Source organism: Gallinula chloropus, assembly GCF_964237585.1.
Source record: "Gallinula chloropus genome assembly, chromosome: 5".
NCBI lineage: Eukaryota > Metazoa > Chordata > Aves > Gruiformes > Rallidae > Gallinula > Gallinula chloropus.
The window spans coordinates 59,666,394-59,693,060 of NC_140090.1; the positions used below are offsets into that span (position 1 = coordinate 59,666,394).

A 26,667-nucleotide genomic window follows, 5' to 3' on the forward strand; every position below is an offset into this window, starting at 1 on the left:
ACCTGCCCTGTTTGCTTATCTGTCCCAAATAAGGTACTAGTGTTGTGAGTGTCAACAGTCTAAGACCAGTGAGTGCCATGGGGAACTGCTCTTGGAAACGTTCATAAACCAGTTTGCATCAGCTGTGAACGACACCAATGAAGACATACACAAGTACAATCTAAACAGCCTTCCCAGGGAAGCACAAGACCACCAAACCTACCTCCCAAGCACTTACTGCTTTATCCTGATATGCCTACCTAGAGCCCAACAATTTAATTTAGGCTTTAGCAAGCTGTCCTCAGCAGACTAAACTGTTGCAAGCCACAGGCACAGAACAAACTAGAAAAAAATAACTGATGTTCAAGTAACTCTGAGGAAGCAGCAAGCTGGTAGGGTTATGTAGACTTCAATGACACAGCATTTAGTCCTGTGTCCCATATTATCACAGGAAGAACAAACCATATCTGTGTTTCCCAACTACAAATCTCAGTAGGGCCTAAGCATATGAGCAAGAGTGTCTAAATCACACACATTTGGGCAATCTAATTCCAGAAGAGAAAAACACATTTCTAGACATTGCACCAAGTGTTTCAATCAACTGTGATATTGTTTCTGCCACAGATTTCAGAGACCTGAAGTACAAGCACAACACTTCAGTCTTCTCTGATTTGCAAAATAACAATAAAATCAAATCAAGTCAGGGTGACACAACATTGGTCCAAAGGGTGTTAGGACAAAAAGGGCTGAACAAAACAGACTGGTTCTATTTGTTCACTGAAGAAAATTAATTAGCAAGGGAGCAAACTAGTAGGGCTTAATCAAGAGGATTTTCAGAAGGAAAAAGAAGGGGGAGCTACTCAGGAAAGGTAACATGAGGATGAGAGCCTGCAGTGAATTAGGAATGAGGTAGCAAGTCTTCACATGATTCATGGGAAAGAATGGCAAGGATGGGTAGAAGAGGGTTCTTCCTGGTGGCTACTCAAACACCAAGAGAACAGGTAACCAAGCAGGAGCATTTAAATGACCTCAAGTAAGAGACAGGAAGACATTTGAACTGTGCCAAGTAACTCAGATGTGAATACACACAGCTCAACTTCATACTTTATTAGAAGCCAAAACCTTTACGATTTTTCTATGTGATCTGATTGATGTTTGTGTTTATTTTAAGCCTCATTCCCAGTTTCCTACAATTTTTGATTTGTTCATCTCCTATGTTCAGCTATTTTATATTGTAAACTCTGTAAGACAAACTGCATCTATTTTAGTGTCTCTGGCAAACCTTACATAGATAGGTGTCCCAGCTTCAGCTAGGAGAGAGGCAATTTTCTTTCTAGCAGCTGGTGTAGTGCTGGGTTTGGGATTTAGGATGAGAGCAGTGTTGATAACACATGGATGTTTGCAGTTGTTGCCAAGCAGTCATGGACTTTTTAGCTTTTTATTCTGCCCTGCCAAAGAGAAGGCAGGTGGCACCCAGGAAGATGGGAGGGGGCACAGCCAGGAGGGGTGACCCAAACTAACCAAAGGGGGTATTCCATGCCATGACACCATGCTCAGCATAAAGTGGGGAGGAGCGCATGGCTCCAGGACACACAGTCTGGGGACAGTCTGGCTTCAGGATGGGTCTGAGCTGTATGGCCCGAGTTGTGTGGTTGGGTAGAAACTGCATTGTGTATCACCAGTTTTGTACATCTTGCTATGAAGTCCTATTATTGTTATGTCTCTCTGCTGTCCCAGTAAACCATCCTAATTCCAATCCATGAGACTTGCCTTTGTCTTCTCCCTCCCTTTTTTTTTTTTTAAATTCTCCCCCCTCCTCTTTTATTTGCCCCCACAAGAGGGAAGCAAGATAGTAGCTGAGTGGTGCTCAGCAGCTGGCTGGGGTTAAACCATGACAACAGGGCATTTTATTAATTTTACACAAGTCACAGAAAGCAAATCCTGTCAGCATGTAATTGGGTTGAAAAATACCATCCTGTTTTCATTTGTTCTGAAAAACTCTCTCACATTAAACAAATTCAGTACATTTTACACACAGCACTTTGTAATAATTTGGTTTTTTACATCTAGTCTACAGTGTCAAGCACAGTATCTCCACAGGAGCTCTCGGTACCTCCACTGCTATTCAACTTGTGCTAAATAAAGATGGCAACGATTTACCAAGGCACAATATGGTTTAGAATTCTGCAGAAGCTTTACAATTTTTTCCTCAGACAACTGTAAACACTGACTGAAAATTATACACCAGCGACAGAGAAAGTTTACGCATACACGGCAGAAAATAAGCTCCCTAAGAGCACAGAAAGCAAGAAAGGGCTCATCTTCAAACAGACAACAGTGAATGATCAGGCTAAACAGAAATCCATTAAATACCAAAGAGTTAAATTTAGAAAGCATTAAAATTTCTTGGTAGCCAGTGTTATCATTCAAAGGCATGCTATCCACTGGGACATGGAAATGCAGAATTTCATTCATACGTAAACGAGAACTCTCAGAAAACAAATCATTCACACTGAATGATGTTGCTGAAAAGTGAGCAGCAATAGCAATTAAAGTGTAAAGCAATTATAGTGCTCACACGTTATAGGTTACATAGCACATAGTCCAAAGGACTAACTGTTGAACAGGTAGCAAGATGACACAAACACAAGAAATCAATAGGAAGATTGTGCTTGAGTATCACAGAAATAAGAGAAATGCTGCATCTGATTCTGGTGCTCACCTCTGTGGACTAATAGTTGGGTCAAGGACAGCCAGCCTCCAAAGAACCACCATCTCATCACACATACTTGCACAAGCATGAGCAGCTACTTCTGACTGACCATTACTGCGGCCTGTGTGCCCACTAGCACTGCTGTGTGATGCAGACGTTCGCACGCTGTACCACCAGCCGGTTATCTGCGGAAGAAAGAGTTCAGTGCAGCTGTGATGTGGTCAACATCTCATTCCCTGCTATCACATATCATCATAACTACAAGGAAATGGGATCTATACCTAGTACCATGTTTTCATTTGACCCCAAAATAACTACGAGCATTAAAGCAGTATTGGCTTGTGAGAAATAAGGGCCTCTCAGAATATTCCTGGTTAGAAGGCATATGCCCACAGAACAAAACGCTCACAGGAGGTTCTCTTACTGAAGACCTTAACACTGGGAAGGGAAAAATGAACAAATGTGATAAATGTAACGTTTCCTTTCCCCTGCTAAAAGCTGAGGTATGTGATAGAGCAATAAGGAAACAAACTGCAGTTTATATTGCAGAGTGAGCTCACTGTCTTGAAGCGTCAAAGACAACTTTTCCCACCAACGTTATTTTTTTAAAATATCGAAACATCAAAAACCATATCTTCTATAAAAATAACATACGTATCTGAGATCTTACCACCCATTTATTTTTTTATCAGAATGGCAGCTCATATGTATTTTGTTTAGGAAAAAAATTAAAATAAATCCCCTTGTCTGGGCAGAAATCAAATCAATGGGAACAAAATCATTCATAAATTCACGTTAAAGGGTCTGAGGTATTTTTGGGATATAGTGTTACTGGGTCATCACTAAATCAGCACAAGAGCAAAGTGTAACATATTTTTAGCATGGAGAAGCATATACTCAAAATGCATACAGACTGTTAAAAAAAGAAGTATTCAGCCACAGATTGTACAGGCACATGGAACCAGGCACTGGCTCAGCCTGGCTCACCAGAATTCCACTCCCCCAGCAAAGAGATTTGAATACCTGCTCATAGTTGAGACACTGGTCAGTCAGAATCTCCAGCAAAGGAGCTGCATTGCTATCCCGTCGCTTAAACATCTCCCGTACAATGGAAAGCAGGTTCCAGATTCCTTCGGGCTCTCGTCCTCGCAGGGGACGTAGGAGACAAGCCCACTCAGCAGCAGCTGGTGGCTCCGTGGAGGAGAGATACATTGAATTCACATCACTGTAGATAAAAAAGAAGAGCAGCAATAAGAAAAAAAAATTAAATCAAGCACAGCCATACCAAAATCTTACATATTCTACATCCAGATGTATATTTGCACCTTAAATGAGACAAACGTGCACAGCCTAAGAGAGAGGATGCATAATGAGACTGAGCACATCAGTAAGGTATTGTGCAAATACAGCGTGCCCTACTGAAACAACTTTGGACAAGCTATGCAAAGATACAGTCCAGAAGAGTGACCACAAAACTAAGCTTCCTTTAGTCCATGGCAACACATAAGGGCACAGCCTATACTGTGAATGAGCTTACAGGTTACATCAATATCCCACTTACCCTTCAATGGGAGACAGTTTACCTGAAAACAACAGGAGAGGGTCCACAGAATTTATGAAGGGTTTTCTTTATGTTGTCACTCAGAGTAGATTCATCTAAGTACCAAGTGCTTTGATCTGATGCAGAGGGTCCAGCAGTGGGATCTTTACAAAAAACAACACCACATAAACAGTCTTCAAGCTTCATGCACAACCACAGAGATTACAAGGAGCACACAGGCAGTGTTTCTCAGTTTATTTCGTCCGTGGCAGAAGTCACTATTAAGATCTCAAAATGCTAGCATAACACCACCTTAACCACTGACAACACTAAATGGGGAGACATGGCTGGCATGCTGCATGGTGGCACTACAACCAGTGGGACCAGCAGAAATTCAAGGACTATGCCAACAGAAACCTCATGAAGTTCACGGAGGGAAAACGTAAACTTCTGTACCTGGAACACAAAATCCCCATGTGTCAGTACAGAATGAAAACTGTATGACTGAGCAGCTGATAGGGTTTGGTTATTGTGGTGGATGTTGAGCTGAACACAAACCAATGGAAAACTTTCACTGAGAACACAAATAACAAATAAATAAATAAATAAAATCAAAAAACCCAACCTGCAAACTGGGCTATATCAGGAAAAGCACTGCTAGCAGTTTTAAGGAATTTATCTTATCTCTTTATCTGGCACAGGTAAAAATTACACCTGGAACATGGTATCCAGTTTTAGGTCCCCCAAACAAGCAACAATACTAAGAAACCAGAGAGGATATAGTGGAGGAATATCAAGCTAGTAGGGGGCATGGAGCAGGTGACCTGCACAGTGAAACTGAGGAAGCTGGGCTAATTGCATCTAGAAAGAAGGTGAGGGATGATCATTAACAGATCATTAACAGATCATTAACAGATTACAACTACTTGCAGTAATAGAAACCACACAGACAACTCTTGTTGGTGGTAGAAGATTATAAAAAAGAAAAAGGGTATTCACATTGGACATTAGGAAAAAATTCCTGACCAAAACAGTATTGCAGAACTAACACAGGAAACCTCTAACATCTCCAGTAGCCAAGACTTGCCTAAATTAGCCCAAGCCACAACTAACCCAATCCAGTGTTGCAAGTGGTCCTGTTTCAAATAGCAGGTTGGAGAGGCCCCCTCCAATCAACATTTCCAGGAGTCTACAATTAATACTGACTTAAAAAGAAAAACGTTTTGTTACAAAGGTGTGTTTCCTAATGCTTCCTTCCTCTGCATATACTTTGAGGCATCCATTATGCTAACAAGTGCCTGTTGCAGGGCCATAAAGAAAAGCATGTACCAGTACTTACCATTTTTACTTGACCTCCACCGCAATCCCCTCTACATAGCAACAGAGCAGTTGAGAAACTCAAACAATGGAAATATCTCCACTTCCTATCTGTGACACAGATTACTGAAATAAGATATGTCAAGGTTACCTGGGGCTCCACACACTGTGTTGATGGCAGTAGACTGAGAAGATAACAGCTCATCCAGCAAGCGCTGAGCAGTTGGAAGAATCTGAAAACATGAAGCAAATTTTCAAAATACACATTCTTTCTTATCGTGATATACCCAGCCAAAGATCTGCTTGGATTTTCATGACTGAAGCACTCTCATCATTTCAGAAGTATCAAATACACAGTCATGTTTTCAGAAACAACGACAGAGGGTGCTAAAGATTATACTATAGCAAACCAGCTGTTATATTTTCTCCTTTCTCAAAGCAAACCTATATCCAAGGCTTACTTCCTACATCTACACCCGATGAAGTAAACAAGAGCATCATACATTATTAATTCCCTTTTTTTTTTTTTTTGAGGAGTAGAAGCCCACAGAGAACGATACTGCTGCTAATTCTGAGAGATGTGGAAGTGACCACAGTTGAGGTCACCATATTCCTGCACTCATTCTTTATCTCTAGTTCCTAAATAATTTCTCTAAAACCCAAGCTAATGGGAACAGAGAAGCAGACTATACATTACATCTATAGATAAATTTTGGGGCAGATTTTAGCCTATTTACCATCCAGTTAGCAAAAAAACATATATACACACATATAAGAACTCAAACTCAATAGTAAGCTAATGCAATTTCAGCACCAAACTAATGCAAGCATAACTGATGGACAGTTCAGAGCATAAGCAGAGAAGGCTCACAGCTGACTGCAAAATCCTAAGGTATACTCTTAATGTGCTGTTTTTGAAAGAAAAATGCAGACAAGACAAAGTTTTTTTCCCAAACTAAGCCTGGGCTGAAACTAGTTCCATGGAGGCTTTAGCATGGATGCTTACAACAGGCTAAGCAAACAGTTAGGATTTAAATGACTTGCAACAGAACATCTGATATCCCCTCGCATCTCTCCACACAGCAGCTGAGGTTAAGGATCACACTGTAAAGCAATGCACACTCACTACACCTATATTTGCAAATAATTTGGACCTATCTCAAACAGATGGAAGAAAAACAATGCCTTGGAAGGATTTTTTTTTTTGCATTTGAGTCACCAGAAGAAACAAACTTAGTATTAGGCTATTCTTGTACCTCCTTCCGTTACTACATATAAGTCACCACGAAGCAGACAACATCTCAGGTCCAGGAGATGTCACACCTTAAGGCTGAAGTATCAGGGACCTGCTTTGTCTGTTATGTAATGCAGCAAGAAGCACACACTACTGGTGCTGAACTCTCGGCAACAAAAAGCACAGTAATACTGTATCATTTTCATATTATACTATTCCTCTAGTTCCTCTTATAAGAAGATTAGTATTTCTGTAGGAAGTTTAGAGGAGGTTTTAGCAACAGAATATGATAGTGCCCCAAGCACAGCACCACAATATGAATTGTACTATACGCATGCACTTCTGAAGTGTGACATATCTATGCAGGTCAGTTTCTCAGCCTCCTTTGCTTCAATGAGCACAAAAATACCTGGCAAGGCCTTATGCTTTTAAAGCAAACATTTCACAATCATTAGGTATTCTGTATGTTGTGCAAGCATTTTAGGCAGATGATATAAATGACCTGACCTTGAATGACATAAGTATTTAAGGAACAGGAGGGCAGATTTTGCATTTAACAAACAAAATTCTGTGTCTATTGCTTTCCATAACCCAAATGATTGTTATGAATCACCAAGCTACACAGGGGGAAGTCAAAAGGTCATCAATTGAGTGTATTGTAAAGCAAGCACCTAAGGCACATACAACACATCCCCTGGGTAATCTTCTCCACTTAACTAACCAAGCACACCAAATAGAAGCAGCCTGATTTGTTCTGACCTATGTTTTGCACCACCATGCATCGATTTTGTTGTGTTTGATCTTCCACAATCTAAAAGCACACATTCATACTGATATGAATAGCCACCACTTTTCTTTCTCTTCTTAAGACAATTCTAATCTTTTACTTGGCAATGGACACTTCTTAAGTAATAAAATGGCGAGCCTGAAAAGGGCAAGAGCTGAAAGTCTTCCCAGCGATCACAACCAAATAGCACAACTGGATACCTTGCAAGAAAAGGCATTATATTAACTGACCCAGAATACAGATAACAATTTTTTAAAAGCCAGTCCTATCGATTGTCCCCATTTACCTGCTGTGGAAGTTCACTGATTAGGTACTGAGCAAATTTTTGCAATTGGTCTCTTTGTAGCCGAGACAGGGACTCTGAAACAGGTGCTCGTAAGCATACTGCAGATGCCTGAAGAAAGAAAAGGAAATAAAACCTGCCATTAACAGATCAGACTTCAGGAAGCTGTGTCCAGCCAATGGATGAAGTGTCCGAACAGTAGCCATGCTGATGCATATCATTTTTGGTCTTGATGGACCGGGTTTTTTTATTTTCTGTAATTATGTGGTGTGTTGCAGAGAAAATGTGAATAAGCTGTCTAGGCTTTATAAAAACCGTTCTTAAGAGTATCTTTTCAAGGAAACAGCTTTAACAGCTGTGCTTAAGATCTGTTGTTGCTAGCAATTGCACAAATACTGGCAGGGATTTCAAAAACAAACCTCTAAAATAGGACATTATTCTTTAAGCTTCTGGCAAACCAACCAGCTCTGCGGGGGGTTGTTTCACAGCCTCACAACCACCTCATTTATCTCATTAGAGGTTTTTTCTTCCATCTTAAAATCAGTCTCTTTCCATATCTTAGACACACTTAGATGATAAAGAAAAAACCAAACCCACCACTACTTCATTAGCCTTTTTCACTCTATAGAATAAAAAATGCCCAAATGGCCACTACCTAAAATTTAACCTGGAAACAGGCAAGAGCAGTTTGAAAATAAAGATGCTTCTGGCATTGATTTGTCTGTATCGAGCAATACACGTTGGCATCTAACTTGCAAGCGTCAGCAGCCAGTATATGCAAACATGAAAATCATTTCACTATCATTTTTCAGGTAGAAAAAAATATTGGAGGGAAAAAATTACTTTTTACTTATACAGGATCCAAACTTTCTGAGTGCAAATAATATAAAAGAAAATTTGTTTCCTATCCTTGCTTTCCACATTTACCTTTTAAAACTGGAGCTAATAGTTCAAGAGCAGAACACTTTTTTTAACAAACTCTCCAGTCCTAAGTACAGAAAGTACACCGATATTCCAGTGATTTCACAAGAGTATCAATTTAAGCCTGTTACAATTGTCCATTGTGAAATATTAACATGCTTCAGCAGGTTATTAGCACTTATTTAAGAATCTGGAGTTGATCATAAGCACGATGTCCTGTGACAGCAGAAAATCTTCTGTTCCTTTCAATCATCCAAGCTTAATCCTTCTTTAAGGTGTATTTCTCAGCCTCCCAAAGACTGAGGAAATTAATCTGTATGGCAAGACTGAATTCTCAACTTGTGTATCTCACGTTCATTCTAGCATTTTCACCTGGAGTTTGTTGGGGTAAGAAACACCAAATTTTCACTCTATACAAGTCTACACAAAATACAAGCAGTCAAATATAAACATAAACTTAACTGACTATTTGAAATCTACAAGTCAAAAATTACACTTATCTGCTTATGTGCTACAATGAACTGCTGAGCATAAAGACCAACAGCGACTAAAATTATTTTCCTTCTGCACTCTGTGAAGCATCAAGGAACCAGAAGAGCAAGCTTTCAAATTCTGTATTTACAAACATTTAATAAAGGACTAACAATTGGTGATTTTTCACTCCTGGCAGAACTGAAGAAAGCATGAGTAATTATAGCATTTAAATGAGAATCAGGAAGGGGCCAAAAAGGATTCTGTATTTACCCTTAGCAATTTGCACATTATCAAAGGACATTCTGCAGACAATTCACTTTTCAGACTGCAACTGAGTGCACATTTGCACAATTTGTAACCAAAAGGAGTGCCAAGAACAATTTCCTTAAAGAGAGTGCATGTTGCATAAAACTGTAATGAGGAGAGAGACTCAGAGAAGATGCCCAGGGGAGAGCAGAACTGTATTTAAAGGCCTACATTGTGTATCCGGAAGAGGCAGAGTGCCACAACGTGAGCACACCACTTGGCCCCAGCTCCGCAGGTACAGCTGCACGACGTGATCCTGCACCGGTCAAACATCACCGCCACGTTGTACGCACCTTTGGGTGGCACCATCTGTGGAGGTACCACAGTGGCACTCAGGTGGAAACCTGTTAAAATTCAAAAGTCCAAAATTACTCTTCTGGCACTTGAGAGACAGCTTCAGCTAGCACAGAAATTTAGGTATGCATCATACATCTATCCAGGGATGGGCACGGTTCTAGAGTCTCCACTTGTTTCTTCCCCGTTAGCTGTGGCAGAATACCAGCAAAGAGGCATTACATGTTATAAGAGGATCAAAAATACCAGCTTTTAATAAATTATTTGTATATTTATGCCTATTAATATTTAACAAAGAAAAGCAGAATTGGATAAAGCCATCACTGGAAAGTGTGGTGTTTTGATCATGGGTCAAAGCTAAACTGTGTATTTTAGGCATGGCTTTGACATTCATTAACTCTGGAAACAGTGCAGAACAGGCACGGTGACTTCAGAACTATTTCCAAGTTAGTCAACTTTCACAATTTTACAGTAAACTAAAGATAGCAGCACTTACACCTCAACACTTACTTTCAATTTTGTGGCTTCAGAAGCTACCTGCTTCTCATAAGTTATGTACCTCCTTGCAGTTTTACAAATATGCCATTTTTACAAGCCATGTACTCAGAAGCAAAAAACCCTTCCTGCATAGACTAAAATCAATGGAAATGGGAAAATTCAGCAATAACACTTGAGCAAATCCAGTCCCATTGATCTATGATCAAACAAATCAATTATGACTCAAGTCAGGCAGGATGACAGAGAACTTTAATGAGGCTTGGCTTTGCGTAAACTCACATACAACGCATCTCAGTCATACTCATAATGCAGCTTGCGCTACCAATAACGGATATCCAGAGGCACACAGACTATGAGCAGGAAAAGGCCACCAGGAGCATGAATCTTCTACTTGTCTTGAAGGGCCCTATCACCAGTTAATCATCTTCTGCAATGGATATCAGCCTCAGAACCTTTTTCCTAGTCTAAAAATTCTGTTTTAATGAAGCACAGAAAGCACAAGGGTATCAAAGCCATAACAAAAATTTAGTCCAATCTCCCCTAAGTGAAAAAAAAATGGTTTGGGACAGATCATTGAAACAGTTTCTTCATCAGCAGCACAGGGAAGTAAATACATTATAGATCTGCACTGCTAAGTTTTTATTATGATATTGTGAGATTATAATAATGATGGTGCTCATGAGTGCATGTGACCTACTAAATCCCATTTAAAACAATGTGCACTATTTCTTCCTCAAAATATAACCCCTGGGCCAATACAAACATGCTCTTACCTTGATTAACCTTTATTTCTCCTGTTCACCAGAATTCAAATCCTTTTCCTGATGTGGGTGATTACTTTGATTAGTACACATAATGCCACCCAAATTCTTCAGCCATTTTAGTAATTGGAACAGAATCAAAACAGAAGGCATTCACTACAAAATTACTGCACTGCTTACTACTAGCCACAGCTCTAATTTATGTTCCACACTTGGATAACATAACCCAAACAGTTCAGCTGTTTCTGTTATACTACAGAAACTAACAGTATACTACTGACAGAAGTTTCTGTTATACTATCAACATCCCAGACTAATGCCAAAATGCCCTAATTTTCACAGGAGCAAATCAAGCATTTCACAAATTGGAATTGTGGCAATTTTGTTTCACTAAGAAAAAATAGTACTTAGAAGGTGTTATAGAAGCCACATGCTCTTATCAAGCTCCTACCATGAAATTTTTATTTATATACGAGGTCAGTTAACTGATTAAAAGCAAAGAAGGAAGCACATTATAAAAAGAGACAAAGAAAATTTAAGGGCTTCAGCATGACAAGCTTCAACTCAAACCATAGCTTGATGAATCTCCACTACTGACACAGCTAATTCATTTTGCACCACCAGTCTTGCTGTACTGAACAACTGTCCGTGGGATGGCACAGGAAACCATACCAGGAAAAAAAGTCTGGATTAAATGAATGGTTATTTTTACCATGAAAAATCTCAATTCAGTTCATTGTGCAGCTTAGAAAAAAGTCTGAGCCTGCAGGGACTGAAAAAGGTGACTAGGAGTGGAACCATTCTGAAGTGCATAGCCCAACACAAGTGTTTAAAGAAATGGTCATCAAATTGTGCATTTTTATGGTCAACATGCAACAGGTCTTCTTGGGCAGACCACAGCTCCTAGCCTCCTGCTTAAATACAAAGTCAAGAATCACATCTGCTGCACACATGGTCACCTCATGGAGACTCACTCTAAGAATGCTCTTCCCACCCACTCTCTGCTCCCACTACCTGGTAACAGCGTATCTATTCCATGCATAATGGTACAGTAGGAAAAAATGTCAGCATGTCCCAGCAGCACTCATTCTGCAAGTAGCCCACCAGAAAAATCTAAAATCTATATCCTACTCTTGTGAGTCCTAGAGAACGAGCTGCTCTGAGAGCAATTGCTCTGCCAGGAGTCTTGCCTCCAGCTACCATTATTCTTCAGTGCACTGTGGGCACAGAGCAAGCCTGGTGCTCAGGAGCCATCACCAGGAGTGATCTGTTTTATCATGCAGTGAAGAATTGGTGGCAGCACACCATACTCTCTGAAACTCAATTAAGACATGTGGTTTGATTAAATCTAAAAGCTGGAAATAATAAAATGTTTCCTAGAGTAGGTCCTGAGAAATAGATTGCTTTTTTAGTCCACAACCTATCCTTTTCACTGTTCTAGCCGAAAAACTTAGTATTTCAGGAAAATTATCCAAAAGAAATGTATGTTTAAAATTAGTAAGTTAAAAGATATATAAAGACATAAAGTTAAGACACAGATAGTTAGAATCCACTTATTTGTATTTTAGGATAGCTAGGTCAATATCTTTTGTGTTCAATACTTATTTTATCATGTAACTCATTTATTCTGAAATTTCAGGTCTGTTTGTTTATTTTTCTGAGGTTCTATTAGCATGTGGAAAAAGATTACTAAAATTACTCATTTATGTTTAAAACATAATCTTATAGTGCAAAGGGAAATGGGACAGAGAGCACAAAAACACATTTCAAGCTTTGCTCACTGATTGCAATATCACTGCATCACTATCAGAGCACTGGAACAGGCTGCCCAGAGAGGTTGTGGAGTCCCTGGATTCTCTGGAGACATTCAAAACCCACCTGGACAAATTCTTGCGTGACCTAATCTAGGGATCTTGCTGTGGCAGCGAGGTTGGACTAGATGATCTTTCAAGACCCCTTCCAAACCCTAACATTCTGTGATTCACAGTCCACTGCCCAATCCCCCTTCAAATCAAATCCCACCTCAAAGGCCACTTAATTTCCTGTGTTTCTTTTCCCATTTGTGAATGTATGAAACTCAAAACTGCAAGCATAGACCCTAAAAACATTTGGATTAGACAACTGAAATTATAGCCACCCCTTCTGTACTGCCCAGCTTCTGCACTGCTGCTCATGGAAAAAAAAAATTTAAATCTCTCCTTTAGGAGGAAACAACATTACTGTTTAAACAAGATTACTTTCTTCCCTTCCACATACATAATCTTTTGTCAAGAAGTCCAGGTGTTGTATGCATACTTGAGAAGTTCCTCTCCTTTGTCATTCACCACCTTCTCTTTCTCCCTATTCCTCCTCCCCCAAGCACAGGGCTTGCATTAATATTCCTAGCCTTTGTTCATTTACATTGCTCTACATCTCCTTTAATTTATTACTGAAACAAATTTTAACCACAGCCTTAGCACTGTACATTAAATATTCTGCTCTCTCCTGTTGTGAAATCCCAGGAATTACTGAATTTCAGCCAGTTGCATTTTGATTCATTTTTGCGTCTCAAACATTTGTCTTCTTGAAGTTCAGCAGATGCCTTAGAGGGCTCTTTCAGCATTTCAGTCCTGACATCAGGAGCTTATGAATGCACTCAAAAGTCAGTTTAATCCTATTAGGCTGAATTTCATCGATATTCCAAAATTAGTATCTGGTCTTACTGACAACACAATATATGTATGAGTAAGTATTTCCATTCCTAATTCCTGCTATTGTTACCACAGTAGACTACAGACTAGATAAAATCCTTTCAGATGCTTCATCCTACATTCAGATAACAGTTCATCAATTCTTTCCAAATTGCATATCTCACTGACAATCTTACTCTTTGTTCTCCCCAAACTTTTACAGTATGGGTTCTTCTTATATCCTCTTTGAGGGTCCTTTACCTAAATTTATTCATTCCACTGATCACCAAGAGTTAAGTATTACTGGCACCAGCAACTAAACAGGCTCAGTGAAGTATCTATCTCTCATCACGGGAAAATACAAGAACTTTCTTCCTCCTTACCATTATACAGGCTTTTTATATTATTATTTTTCCTGTTACAGACAGGCTCAGTTCCCACATGCCAACTAACATTCTAGTTTGGAAGCTTACACTTGCTGAAAAAACAACACATCTGCATTGGATTTGCATGACCCACCTTGACATAATAGTGTCTTTATTTCAGTTAATGCTTTGCTGTCTAACAGCTGTCACTGGAAAAGCTAACCCAATATTCCTTTTTACTTCAAAGGATTTAATGAAAAATCCAGAGTCCAATTCTTCAAGATAAGATTAGCTTGTATAACCATAAAATATAAAAAGAACAAGATAAGCAAGGAGAAGCGATAAAACCCACAGTTCAGCAACAGGAGTTTCCTTCTGCTAAAATACTACATGAGTAACTGTATTATTAATGCAACTCTCTTGCTACAAGAATAACTAAACCTTGCAAACTTCCTCTCTGCCATACACACACTTCAGGCAAGGTATTCATTTGGTCAGACCACTAGAAAACCAAGTTCTCTTTATCAATAAGGAATTAGAGCATTATGGGACAAAGGCATTCCACACATCCTTTTCCAAAACAGACAGATTAAGGATCAAATTTTTAGAGCACTTCTGGGTGTTCACTCAGTTTCACTGCTGAGCTGACTGAGGCTGAAATAAACATAGCATTTTCCTCAAGACATTACAAAGAATGTGTGTGGCATGGAGTTTAGTTTAGAACATCAGAAAAGCTACTCTTGAGACACAGTCATATCACTGCTGTCCCACTGTAGATATGGTTTCAGGAATCTGAAATATCCAGAGATGTGGAGCCGCAAAGTTCTTACCTATCTGGAGAGGGTCCTTCACAGCCCTCACCCGGAACAGCTGCTCCCCTCGTTGGAACTCATCTGCACTGCCATTCGCCAAACAGGAGTACAATCTGCAAGAGAACACAAAGCATGGCACATGTCAGTCTGTTTTTGAGAAATTTCCCATTACTATCCTCTTGTTTTCTTTGTTGACATGGTTTTTGAGAAATCCTTACTATTTTCATCTTTAAGAAGTAGTCCAGCTCTTTTCTGCCATATCTCCATCACACTTCAACCACAAAAATTGTTAGTTTCTCCCTAACTGGGCTTGTGCATAGCCACTGGCATTTTTAGGAATTTCAGCCTAAGGCTCTGAAATAGAAATCCATTCATGGTCTACAATTAAGCTTTTATATACTATATAATATCAATTAAAGGTCCAACATTAGCATACCACAGTAAAAACTCCTTATACTAGGAGGTTACCTACATGCTCACCTGAGGTTTTTTCACATCTGTGCTCTTCAGAATAATGAACGTGCACAACCACCTGGCTTTCATTATCTCCCCACAGGTGATCCTACAAATTACATCAACACTCCTGACATTACCCAGAATGAGTGCATTTAAGAACTTTCAGGATGTTTCTTTCTGAAAGAGCCTAACATCACTACTTTGCAACAAAATCCTGACTACAGTTACACAGGTAGACCTCCTGTAATAAATGCTTCAGCAAAAATACTTTGGTGAAAGATCTGAAAGCACAGGGGTTTTGACTATGTACTCATACAGTTTATATGGAAACATAAGAAATATAGTCATGTGTCTGACTGTATCCACTCTAGCCACTGATGTACTCAGCAAAACTGATTCCCCTACTTCTGCCAAAAAGGGCTGGATGTCCCCAGCAATTGCAGATCCAGTTAAAGCTCTGTCTCAAGCAACAGAGTCAAACGGCGAATACTGCATGAGACCACCGCAAGACACTGAGATGCTGAAGCATGTCCAAAGAAGGGCAACAAAGCTGGGGAAGGGTCTAGAGAATGAGTCTCCTGAGGAGCAGCTCAAGGAACTCTGGTTGTTTAGCCTAGAGAAAAATCTACCTTATTGTTCCCTACAACTACCTGAAAGGAGGTTGTAACGAACTTGCGTGTTGGTTTCTTCTCCCAAGCAGTAACTGATGGAACAAGAGGAAATGTCCTCAAGTTGCACCAGGGGAGATTTAGATTGAGCATTAGCAAAAATTTATTCACGAAAAGGTTTGTCAATCATTGAAACTGGATGCCCAGGGAAGTGGCTGAGTCACTATCCCTGGAGCTATTTAAAAGACACGTAGATGTGGTGCTCAGGGACAGGGTTAAATGGTGGGCTTGACAGTGTTAAGTTTACAGTTGATCTTTTCCAACTAAATGATTCTATAAGTCAATAAGGACAAAACTTTCTTTGTAATTCTGCTATCATTTACCCAGAGAACCTGCACGTGCACATGACTTTTCTGGCATATATGCAGCACCTGAAACCATAGCATATCCCACAGTAGCACATCTACTTATTACAAAATGCACAGAGCAGCAGAAGTAGCAACTATACAGGACACCAAATGGTCAATGATTCTCCTCTAGTGAACAGAGCTTTTCCTTATGTGCCAATGAAACAGAAATACTATTCATCACCTTATATCTTCCTCATTTTCTGGGAAACTCCAGAAGGCAATCCGAAGCTGCAGTTGCTCAGGTACTGGAGGATAAACTTTCTCCACCACCTCGAATGGAATGTGAAATGCAACCTGTTTTGCAGACAGTTCCACCAATGGGATCACCAGCCCATCTAACAAGACAAGAAACAAAATGTAATTAGCCATTCAGAGAACAAAACTCATGAGAAGTAAAACAGATCAGAGCAGAGAGCTCTTCTACTTCCTCTCTTATGTCACCAAGTTCAAGGACCAGTTTTGACAGACAATTAGAAGCAGGACAGAAGTTTTCTGAGGAACTGCCTGACAATTTTATGTTTGTTTTCAACCCCCTACAGCATGGATACACGTTCCTGAAAAAGCAGTCTGTCAGAAAAGCTACATTAGCTTAGCAGGCATCGGTGACTTGAACTTTGTCTCATGGCAAAACCAAAACCATTTAGTAAGATTTAAGGTAAACAAATATTTTTCATGCATTTCTGTTAGAATATGGCAGCAAGATCTTGTGTACACCAGGTGATTACACAAAGAACTATTACAGTGTGTATGCACAAGATGGCAACAGAAAGGTTATCCAGGAACCTTAGTATTGACTTTTTTGGTAACAACCAGCATCCAGCAATTTACAAGATTTTAATTTCAGTTAATATTTGTTGTTTCATTCCCCTCACCATCACATTTTGTACCATATCTGTCTTCAGGTTTCAAGTGATTTATAGATGCAACTGGAAATTCAGATGCTTGTACAGTGCTGACTACACTGAACCCAAGAGAATTCTAACTGATGGCACCACAAGCTTGATAGAAATACATTTAACTACCACCTTTCTACCAAACTAACTCCACTTCTTACATATTTAAGTGCAGACAAAGACTTCTTATCGTCAGACTATGGGAGCCATGTGTTTCTGCTTTGCTCTGAGCTAGATTACACTCCATACAAAATGCCAGGCTTGTCTTATCTGCAAGCACCTCACTGCTTTACTGAGATCACTTCCTGATCCATGACTAGAGCAGCTTGGTTTCCCTGTCTCCCAAACCCTGTTGCTAAGAGCCTGATTAATTCACGCTCAGATATTTGATGTTATGTCTTTTTAGCTCCCTAACCAGCTTCTAAAACACCACTGGAAGCCAGAGTGTAAACCAATCTGGCCCTCAGTTTACCCTCCTCACCAGCCTCCAGGCAACATATCAAAGGAAAACTTAAGCCCTGATGTCAGTACACTTTCTCACCCTCTGCCTAGAGATGTTCTCCAGTCCAAACAGCTGGGAAACAGATAGGAAGGGAGGGGGCTTTGAAAGCACATGCACACTGCAAAACAGACACCTCCCCCAGTACTGAGCAGACCTCTCAAATGGAAGGACTACAAAAATATGGAAAGAAAATAAGAGTTTCCAAACATGCACATTTATGACTTCTCATTGAAGTGAAATTAGACTAATTAGGCAGCATTTCCTTCTCCCAAACTGAGGTAGTCTTTTACTGTCGGTATCATCCCTCCCTCACCAGTGACTTTCACCCTATGTTACAGACTGAGTCTCTGTTTCACAGTGCTATAATCCCATCCACAGCAGATTGTAAAGTGAATGACGATGGAAAAGTGGAATGTTCCTTACTTAGTTCAGAGATAAACATGATTTTGGCAGAAAAGTAATCTCATTTCCAATTCTGACAACCAGCACAGGTGTAAAGCTTTCATCAAGTCACTAAAAAAAAAAACCCAGCCCTATTTTTATTTAGTCACTAAAAAAATTACTGCTTTTAATTAGCACATCATAGTTAAATATTGTTGCTGCTACTACAGTAGTATCAGATACCACAGAATGTCCAAACTGAGGCACTTTAATACTTGAAATTACTCTGAGAAATGAAAGGGGAAGAGATATTTCCTGTGGTTTTAGCTACACTTTCTGCATATTTTATCCATTTTATCCCAGTTTTCCATTACACAATACTAGAAAAGACGTAACAACTAAACAACCTTTACAAGTCACAAGACTGAAAAAAACAAAACCTTCAGTACCAGGTGAAACATCTGCACATTCTTCAAAGAGCTGGAAGCCTGCAGCCTGAGTAGTACTCCTTTTTACAAAGACTTGGTACTGGGCGTGAAAGTTGGATTGGAAATATTAAAACCTGCCTAGAGTAGGCAAAAAACCAAAAGTATACCTTACTCTTAAAAACATTTTAAGTCACTGTTACAATGGACTAGGACATACAATCAATTACGAGGTCTCAAAGGTACTAGCAGAGTAGCACTGGCACTGGAAGAACATTAGAAGGTACGATCACTGCCGTCACTCTCCATTACCTAGTATGGATGTTCTCTTTCAAGCTAAACCAAACTAGCCCAAGTAAAACACTTTGACAAGTGTTACTGAGATTACCTCTCCCGAGAATACATCTCTTCCAAGTGTGAAGATAACACAAGCTCTCCTCACTTGCTCCAGTGCAAGTGCAGTACAAGTTAGCCAGCTGGATTTCAAATGGCAAACTAATGTAAGGTCTGACTTTGCACTGAACTCATTAACCGGGTCACCAGCTGCACTGTGTTAGAAGTAACAGAGAGAGGACAGGTGGCCAATTATCTGGCGGCCTATCCTAACCCACAGTCTGACAGCACACAGCTCAAACATCTTCTAAATAAGGCAAAAGTGGTAAAACCTGGTGAGGAAAAAAAACTATCTAAAAAAGCAGTAACTTTATCTGTCAGACCATGCATCTTTCTAAAATGCTGTTTTTTCCATAAGGTAAAAAGAGTAATGGAAAAGAAATGGTACAATATAACCGAAAAGTAAAAAATTATTTTTCCATGATGCTCTAAAGACAGGTGAATGCACAGTAGCTAACTTGGCACACAGTGTAAATACTAAAATTAAGGTGTTAAAAATACCTAAATTTCAAGAGGGTAGTACCCTATGTAGCCAAGGTGAAAGAGACATTTACTGAGAATATGATGCACAGCATCAGAGGGTCTTTTATGCCTCCTGTAAAGTCAGCTGGATAGATTTAAGTGTATAAATTAGACTCTGAATACTCTCCTCTGAGTCCTAAACAGAGAGAGACCCACTCCAAAAATTTATGCAAAAATCCACAGTTGATGGATTCATATCTGCTTCTACCAAAAGCTATTATCAATAAAACAGATAAAAAGTACTCTCAAGAACTGTAAGAAATCTATTTTGGGCAAGAAACAAAAAAGAGAAGTTGACTAACAAAAGGAGAAAGCATTGCAATGTCCACTCAAAAAGCAAAGACAGGGGCAGCAAGGAAAATTGCAAATTTAATATAAAAATATTACAGTAGTGAAAACAAAGTTGAAGTAGAAAATTGACAAATCTGCAAAATAATCTATCCAAGGGAGAGGATCATTTGAAATTGTGAAGCAAAACTAGCAAGAAACACTGCTTCCTCTTGGGAAGCTGCTGCAGCTTTGTGAGGCTGTGCTGCTGAGACGGTTTCTTTAAGCAGCAGTTAGAGTTTTCTGCCAGCCTAAACTATACACAACGATCAATTCAAGGCCAAAGTCACGGCCCGAGAGATAGTCAAAGTGCCTCTGAGAATCACGTGTAGGAGAAAACAACCCGGAAGCAGCTGTGTTTTGCCACCGGAGAAGGGAGCGAGAAGATGTAACCAGCTGTGCAGACACCAAGGCTGGGAAAGGGTGGGGGAGGAGGTGCCCCAGAGAGAGATGCCCCTGCAGCCCATGGAGAAACCCATGGAAAAGGCCAAGACTCCACCTGCAGCCCATGGAGGGGCTCCACGCTGGATGGAGCAGGTGGAGACATAGAGGAGATGCTGTGACTCTACATTGGGATAAGCCCCTGCCAGCACTTGCAGCCATGAGGAGAAACAGAGACAGAGATGAGCAAGAGAGAGTTTTGTATCGGAACAGGTTTGCTGGGGGAGGCTTATAACCCTGTGGAGGACTGGGACTGAGAGACATTGTGATAAAGCCCTGGGGAAAGGATTCAAGTTAGAGAAGTTTTTGGAGGACTGTCTCCTGTGGGTGAGACCCCACGGTGCAGCAGGGGCAGGGTGTGGAATGAATGCCCCCCCCCACCCCCCCAGCCGAGAGGGAAACCAACTTGCAAGGGACTGACTGAAGCCCCCATCTCCCAGTCCCTGCCCCCCTGTGCTGCGATCGGGGGGGAAGAAGGGAGTGAAATCATGGCTAGAGTGAAGTCTGCTAAGAAGGGAGCGGGAGGGGAGGTTAGACGTGTTTTAAGATCTGGAAAACAGCTCATGAAGAAGTAACCAAGAACCCCATTTTTTCCCAGTCCCTGCCCCCCTGTACTGCGAGCAGGGGGAAGAAGGGAGCAAGATCATGGCTAAAGGGAAGTCTGCTTAGAATGGAGGGGTGGGGGGAAGGTGCTACGGAGAACCCCATTTTCCCCAGTCCCTGCACCCCCGTATTGTGAACAGGGGCGGAAGCAGGGAGCAAAATCCTGACTAAAGTCTTCTAAGAAGGGAATGGTGGGGGGAAAGTGTTTTAAGATCTGGTCACGTTTATTTTAAGATCTGGTCACACTCCCAACTCTGCTTTTCACTGTTCTTTGTAGTGTAGTGTAATAAATTAGATCATTTTCCTTCTTCACTGTGTTGAGTCTGTTTTGCCCATGCTGTGGACAACAGAATGATCTCTCCCTGTCCTTATTTTGACTCCTGAGCCTCGATGTATTTTCTCCCCTGTCCAACTAAGAAGGGGAGTAATAGACTGACTTTGGTGGGCACCTGGCTTCCAGCCAGGGCTAAACCACCACAGAAGTAGACATGATGACCCAAGCAGAACAAAGAAAACATTACAAGTTTTGGAAGAATAAAGTCACAAGCAAAGCATAAGCAACTTCCAACAATCCTCAGTTACAGGGTAAATGACTAGCAAAACCCAAGTAAGAAAGGGATTTTGAAAGCCCATCTAATCTGTACCTCCTACCTAAGAGGCAAAGATAAAGCAGATCTAAACCATTCTGAATAAGTTATTTCTCATCTACTTACTGCCACAAGGAACACGCAGCTTTACTGAGGACTATCCTACCCTTTTTGCTACTGTTTCACGTGAATTACATGCTTGATTTTTATGGCCATTTTATAATAGCTAAGACTCTGGCACAGACATCATGATTCCTGCTGAAACAACAAAAATGAAAACCAAAACAAAAGCAAACCTCCAAAAGAGCCAGCATAAGCTATGCACACAAACAGGTATTTTCACCAGTGGAAACAATTTCTGTGCCAGCAGGGTGGACAGACGTAGGAACACACGTGTAGCTACATTGCTTAAACTTTCCTAGTACAGGGTAGGCTGGAACAAGCTGCAGCCAACAATTATTCATAAAACCAGATCATGACCAAATTGAGCCATTATTCCTTCAGTTTGATAACTGAGTTTCCACGATAGACAGGTAAAGAAGAAACTGCTTGAATAGTCAGCAAAATAGGGGCCATGAGAACACCAGAGAGTTACTAAGTGGAACTGAAACAAACCCAACCAGGCCAAGTGCTGAACATATTTGTTACATTATTTCCATTAGGTTACTTTCTTTGGACACACTTCCCTAAAAATAACTATATGTACAAGTGAACAAATACAAATCCAAGTCAACAAATCTCAGGGTAAGAGAAAAGACACAGTACAAAGACAGAATGCATTGTTTTTGCTATACATACCTTTAGACAAATGGCATGTTAAGCTGCATTAATGTTTCAGAAATGAGTCTACAGCTTTGATTTTATAGCTATTCCTGGTCCTCACCTCACATTTTCCCTCAGCTTTCCCACCAGCTTCAATCCAAAATGTAACAGAGTGAAGAAAAGTAACATAACTATACACAGAACAAGGAGATGAAGAAAATTAAGTGAAGCTTTTCTGGTATCAAAGGCTAAAGTAAGAAGAACAGTAAAACTAACAGGAAATAAGGAGAGTGCAATTTTGACCACTGAAGGAGGTATGCAGGGAGGTATTATAGAACATAGAATCATAAAGGTTGGAAAAGATCTCCAAGATCATCTAGTCCAAACCATTATGAAAACTGTTTAACACATATTTAATAAATTTTAAATATTACATTTATTATTTCAGGATTTGTCATGAAGAAAGATAAATCTGTTGCTGTAGAATGCACTTTAAGTATTTCTGCTTGTTTTACTTAAGTGTGTATCAGAAAAATGCCCCTTGACTTAAGTCAGAGACATATTCTCACTCTGTTACCCACTGAAACCAGAAAGTGCTGAGAAGTCTCAAATATGGGCAATCAGAGCAAACAATACATTTAAACATAACATAATTAAATCAAAAATCTTCCATAATAATTGGCTTCTTACTGTTTTCTATTTTCTGTTACATCTCCTTCTAAAATTCTGTTGTTTGTTTTACTTTATCCTCTCATAGTTTTTTCCTTTCAAGGAATTTACTTCGGAGTTGAAGTCCTGAAACAGTACATGCCAGAGCAATATATTCCTTCAGGTCTCAAACTCTGCAACAAACATGAGGAAACTTCACCTCTGTCTTGAACTCAAATGAATGCTCTGAATGTACTTTAAAAGAAGTCTCCAAAGGTGAACATTGCCAAATGAAACATAAACTATTTAATAAAAAAAAAAAATTAGAGTACTTTCAAATAAATTAGATCCAAGGTATTTAGGCCATTACTTACACTTCTTTATTTGTTCCTCTTTCACTTTACTGCATAATCAGCATCCCATAAAAAGCAACATATGTTTTTAAAAATAAACTAAATTGAAGTCTGACCTGAGAGTAAGACACATGGTATGTAACAGATGCATCTTGCAAAAGCCTGAAAAGATCTTTTCCTTCAAAAGCATTTCTCATCCAAAACTCAATCCCCAAGACATACTAACTCTTTTCAAATAGGCATTCAATTAATTAGGAGCAGAACTGACTCAATTGGCAATAGAAACACCAGGTATTTTTCTGTCACATTAATATTTTCCCCAGGTAGGTTCCAGCCCTGCAAAGTTGTCAGAAAAGGAGCATCTTCAGAAGTGTTGAACTAGTATACTTGCAGCCTATGCAAACAGTCGGGTACATTTCTGTCCCCTTGATGGTTTGTGGCTTTCAAGCACGGGCTTGTGAGATGGCTAGCTGATATCTGTCCCACAAAATTTCCCAAACTTCAGGCGGCATTATTAAAAATAGAATCTAAAGAATACATAGAAATGGTGGAACATGAACAGCATCCTTAAGTAGTTTTAGGATTACAATCTTGGGAGCAAATCCAACTAAGCACAATTAAATGTAAGCTTCATGGTGTAGTCACAGACAGGACAGCTATGTTTTCAAAGAGGTAAGGGAAAAGTTCTCTACCTGAATAGGAAAGATATTTCAGCCACTCCAGCCTATGCCTGTAAGACTTGGAACATATGAAGACTTTCCTTAGAACATGTGAAGTACTGAACCACAACCATAAACCTCCATAAAGAAACTATAAATACTTAACATGAAAAAGCAACTGAAATAGCTAAAATAATTTTAAACATAAAGAAGCGAGAGAAATAACATACAAACACTTAAAAATACACAAGTATTCACCTTTACACATACATGTCAAAATTGGCCAAGTTAGGGGAGAGAGGATTTGGGATATGAGAGTTCAAACTAAGTTGAACAGCACGAGAAACTTCCATTGTAAAAGTTCAGAGGTGAACTGCTGGAGCAGCTATGAACCTATCCCATGTAGCAAAAGAAAGATCAGCTAGACAGACTGAAAGTAGAATATCTAATAAAGCACATTAGATAGTAAAGAAAAATCTCACTTAAGATGCCCTCTTTCAGGCCTGCATTTTGATTCTTACAATTAGGAAATAGTGTCCCTTCAAAAAATCATCACTCTATGGGTTGTAGATGATCTTTTCGAATCATGCTGCTGGGCTCAGTGGTGTGGACATGTACATACACACCCTGCACAACTGGAGCTAATGGATGCTCATAGGGCAGCCCATGCCAGTACTGAACAGGCACCAAGAATTCATTTTCTTGCCCCAAATGCAATACAAGAGAAGAAACCAAACTGGCAATACAAAGGATAAGGACCCCAAGACTGAACCAAGGCCCTGCAATGTCAGACCTGGACAGCTAAACAGACACAAGGAACTGCCCCCTACACCCACCCAGTCCTGCTCTAACTTGACTACGTGCAGAATGAAGCATCTGAAAAGCTGAAGGCACAGTGTAATATGCAAACACTGAATCCCAGATGTCTTCAATTAGCATTCCTCTTTCAGATTAATAAATCCATGCCATCTTATATTGAGGGAGGAGGGTGAAAAAACCCACAAAGTTCCTCATGAAAAGCAAGCAAACCACAGTATGACTAAACATCAGGGGTTATTTTCCTTTCACAGATTAAGGAAACTGATGCAAAGACATACGTTCCTGGCTCCTTAACTAGTTCAAGCAGTGCCAATCTTAAGAAAATAAGCAACTCCTCTACACTGGAACACCTGCCAGAATACCAAGTCAGAATAAAGTTCCAGGTATTTGTTTCTCAGATACTACCCATTCCAAACCAGTTCCCTGTAAAACACCTCAGCTTTCACAAAACCAGCTGCAACAACAAATGGAGAACAGCAGACTCTGGAAAAAAGCCTTTGGTGGAATTTGTCTTTGTGAGTTTTTCACATGCTGTGACATGACTGTGAGATGAAGATGATTAATTAGATAAGACAAGAATAGGGATCAAGTGATGGAGAAAGGATGCTACAAATGCTACTGCTGATTGATTGTTAATAAGGTTGCTCAGAAATGACTGGAGGGAGCATCCTGACTTGAGGGTACATTTGTTTCTGTTTTCTCTCAATATTTTTGTTGTCTCTCAATGTTTTTGCATTTTTAAAATGTCCACATACTCCTAACAGGCTAGCAAGCACAGCTGACCTGATCTAGAAGAAGAGAGAGGAAAGAGACTGTAATGCAATTATCAGGTATTTCAGGCAAAGTGAGCCACAGAAAAAGCTCCCTAGATACAGCTTTCTGCACTGGGGTCATATGGCAGGGTGATAGTCTCACTATGCAAGAATGAAAAAAACCCAACCCGAACCACACGCACATCTATATACACACCTGGTTTGTAATAACAAAAAAAACATAGCCCTAGAGAGAACTAAGTGATCAACAAACTAGCAAAATGCTCTAGAGAACAAATCAAGATTCAGTTTGAATCAGTCAGACACTGATTTGCTCAAAGGATAAACCAAACAAAAAAGAACTTTATTTTTCTGTCCATTAAATTCACCTGTTAAATTTGTACATTACACTTCTTACTGCCTGTAATAGTGCAGAACTCTCAGAAGAGAAAGTTATCAACTAAATATGTGGAGTTTTAAATTTAGGAACAGGTCTGCTTCTCTTGTTTGCTGTTTCCTTTTTCCTCCTCCAATGCTACTACCCACACAAGGTTACTAACAGCATTAAAACCCTAATGGGATCTGTGTTTACAAGACTTTCTTATACCTCTTATTTCCCCATCTAGGGTTATACAACTCAAGATCCCAGAACCATTTTGTAGCAGTGAAATTACACTGAGAACAACGTCACAGGGTACCAAATGTAGAGATATATAGAAGACCACATTGAAAGCATAAAGAAGAATTAGGGGGGGGCCTACATCAGCCCTCAGCCACAGAATGACATTTTTATACACAAAACAGTTGAGAAGACGAATAAGCAACAGAACTTTTTCATTAGCATTTACTGGATAAGACTGATGAGATTCATAGCCAAAAAACATTTAAAATACGAATCCCAGATGGGTGAATTGTGGTCCAGGACTGGAAACCACACGCTTAACTGGTGCACTTCAACAACTATTACTGCAAGAACTCCATCACAACCACCAGAAGAACATTTTAAGGATGGCTTTTTTTTTTTTTAAGCCCAAACCAAAAAGGTTCATTTTATCACAGGACGTTATCCAATTCACACACAAACCCCCCCCCCCCCCCCCCACAGTCTCCGCCATCTACAGCAAAAGCCACAGCACAGTCAAATCTCAGCTCAATGTGATTTCTGAAAACTGC

At 39.9% G+C, this 26,667-nt stretch overlaps 1 protein-coding gene across 3 annotated transcripts in view; it reads right to left on the reverse strand.

Moving 5' to 3' along the window:
• The window catches only part of ZSWIM8 (zinc finger SWIM-type containing 8), a gene marked incomplete at its 5' end in the record, with an annotated part of 60,387 nt that overhangs the window by 19,389 nt on the left and 14,331 nt on the right, over positions 1–26,667 (reverse strand). For all 3 annotated transcript variants that reach the window (XM_084265748.1, XM_084265749.1, XM_084265747.1), the window contains 8 exons: positions 2,702–2,877; positions 3,716–3,917; positions 4,276–4,396; positions 5,701–5,782; positions 7,857–7,964; positions 9,726–9,898; positions 14,972–15,066; positions 16,609–16,762. In XM_084265748.1, coding sequence (XP_084121874.1) covers positions 2,702–2,877; positions 3,716–3,917; positions 4,276–4,396; positions 5,701–5,782; positions 7,857–7,964; positions 9,726–9,898; positions 14,972–15,066; positions 16,609–16,762 — 1,111 coding nt within the window. The remainder of the gene's footprint in view (positions 1–2,701; positions 2,878–3,715; positions 3,918–4,275; positions 4,397–5,700; positions 5,783–7,856; positions 7,965–9,725; positions 9,899–14,971; positions 15,067–16,608; positions 16,763–26,667) is intronic.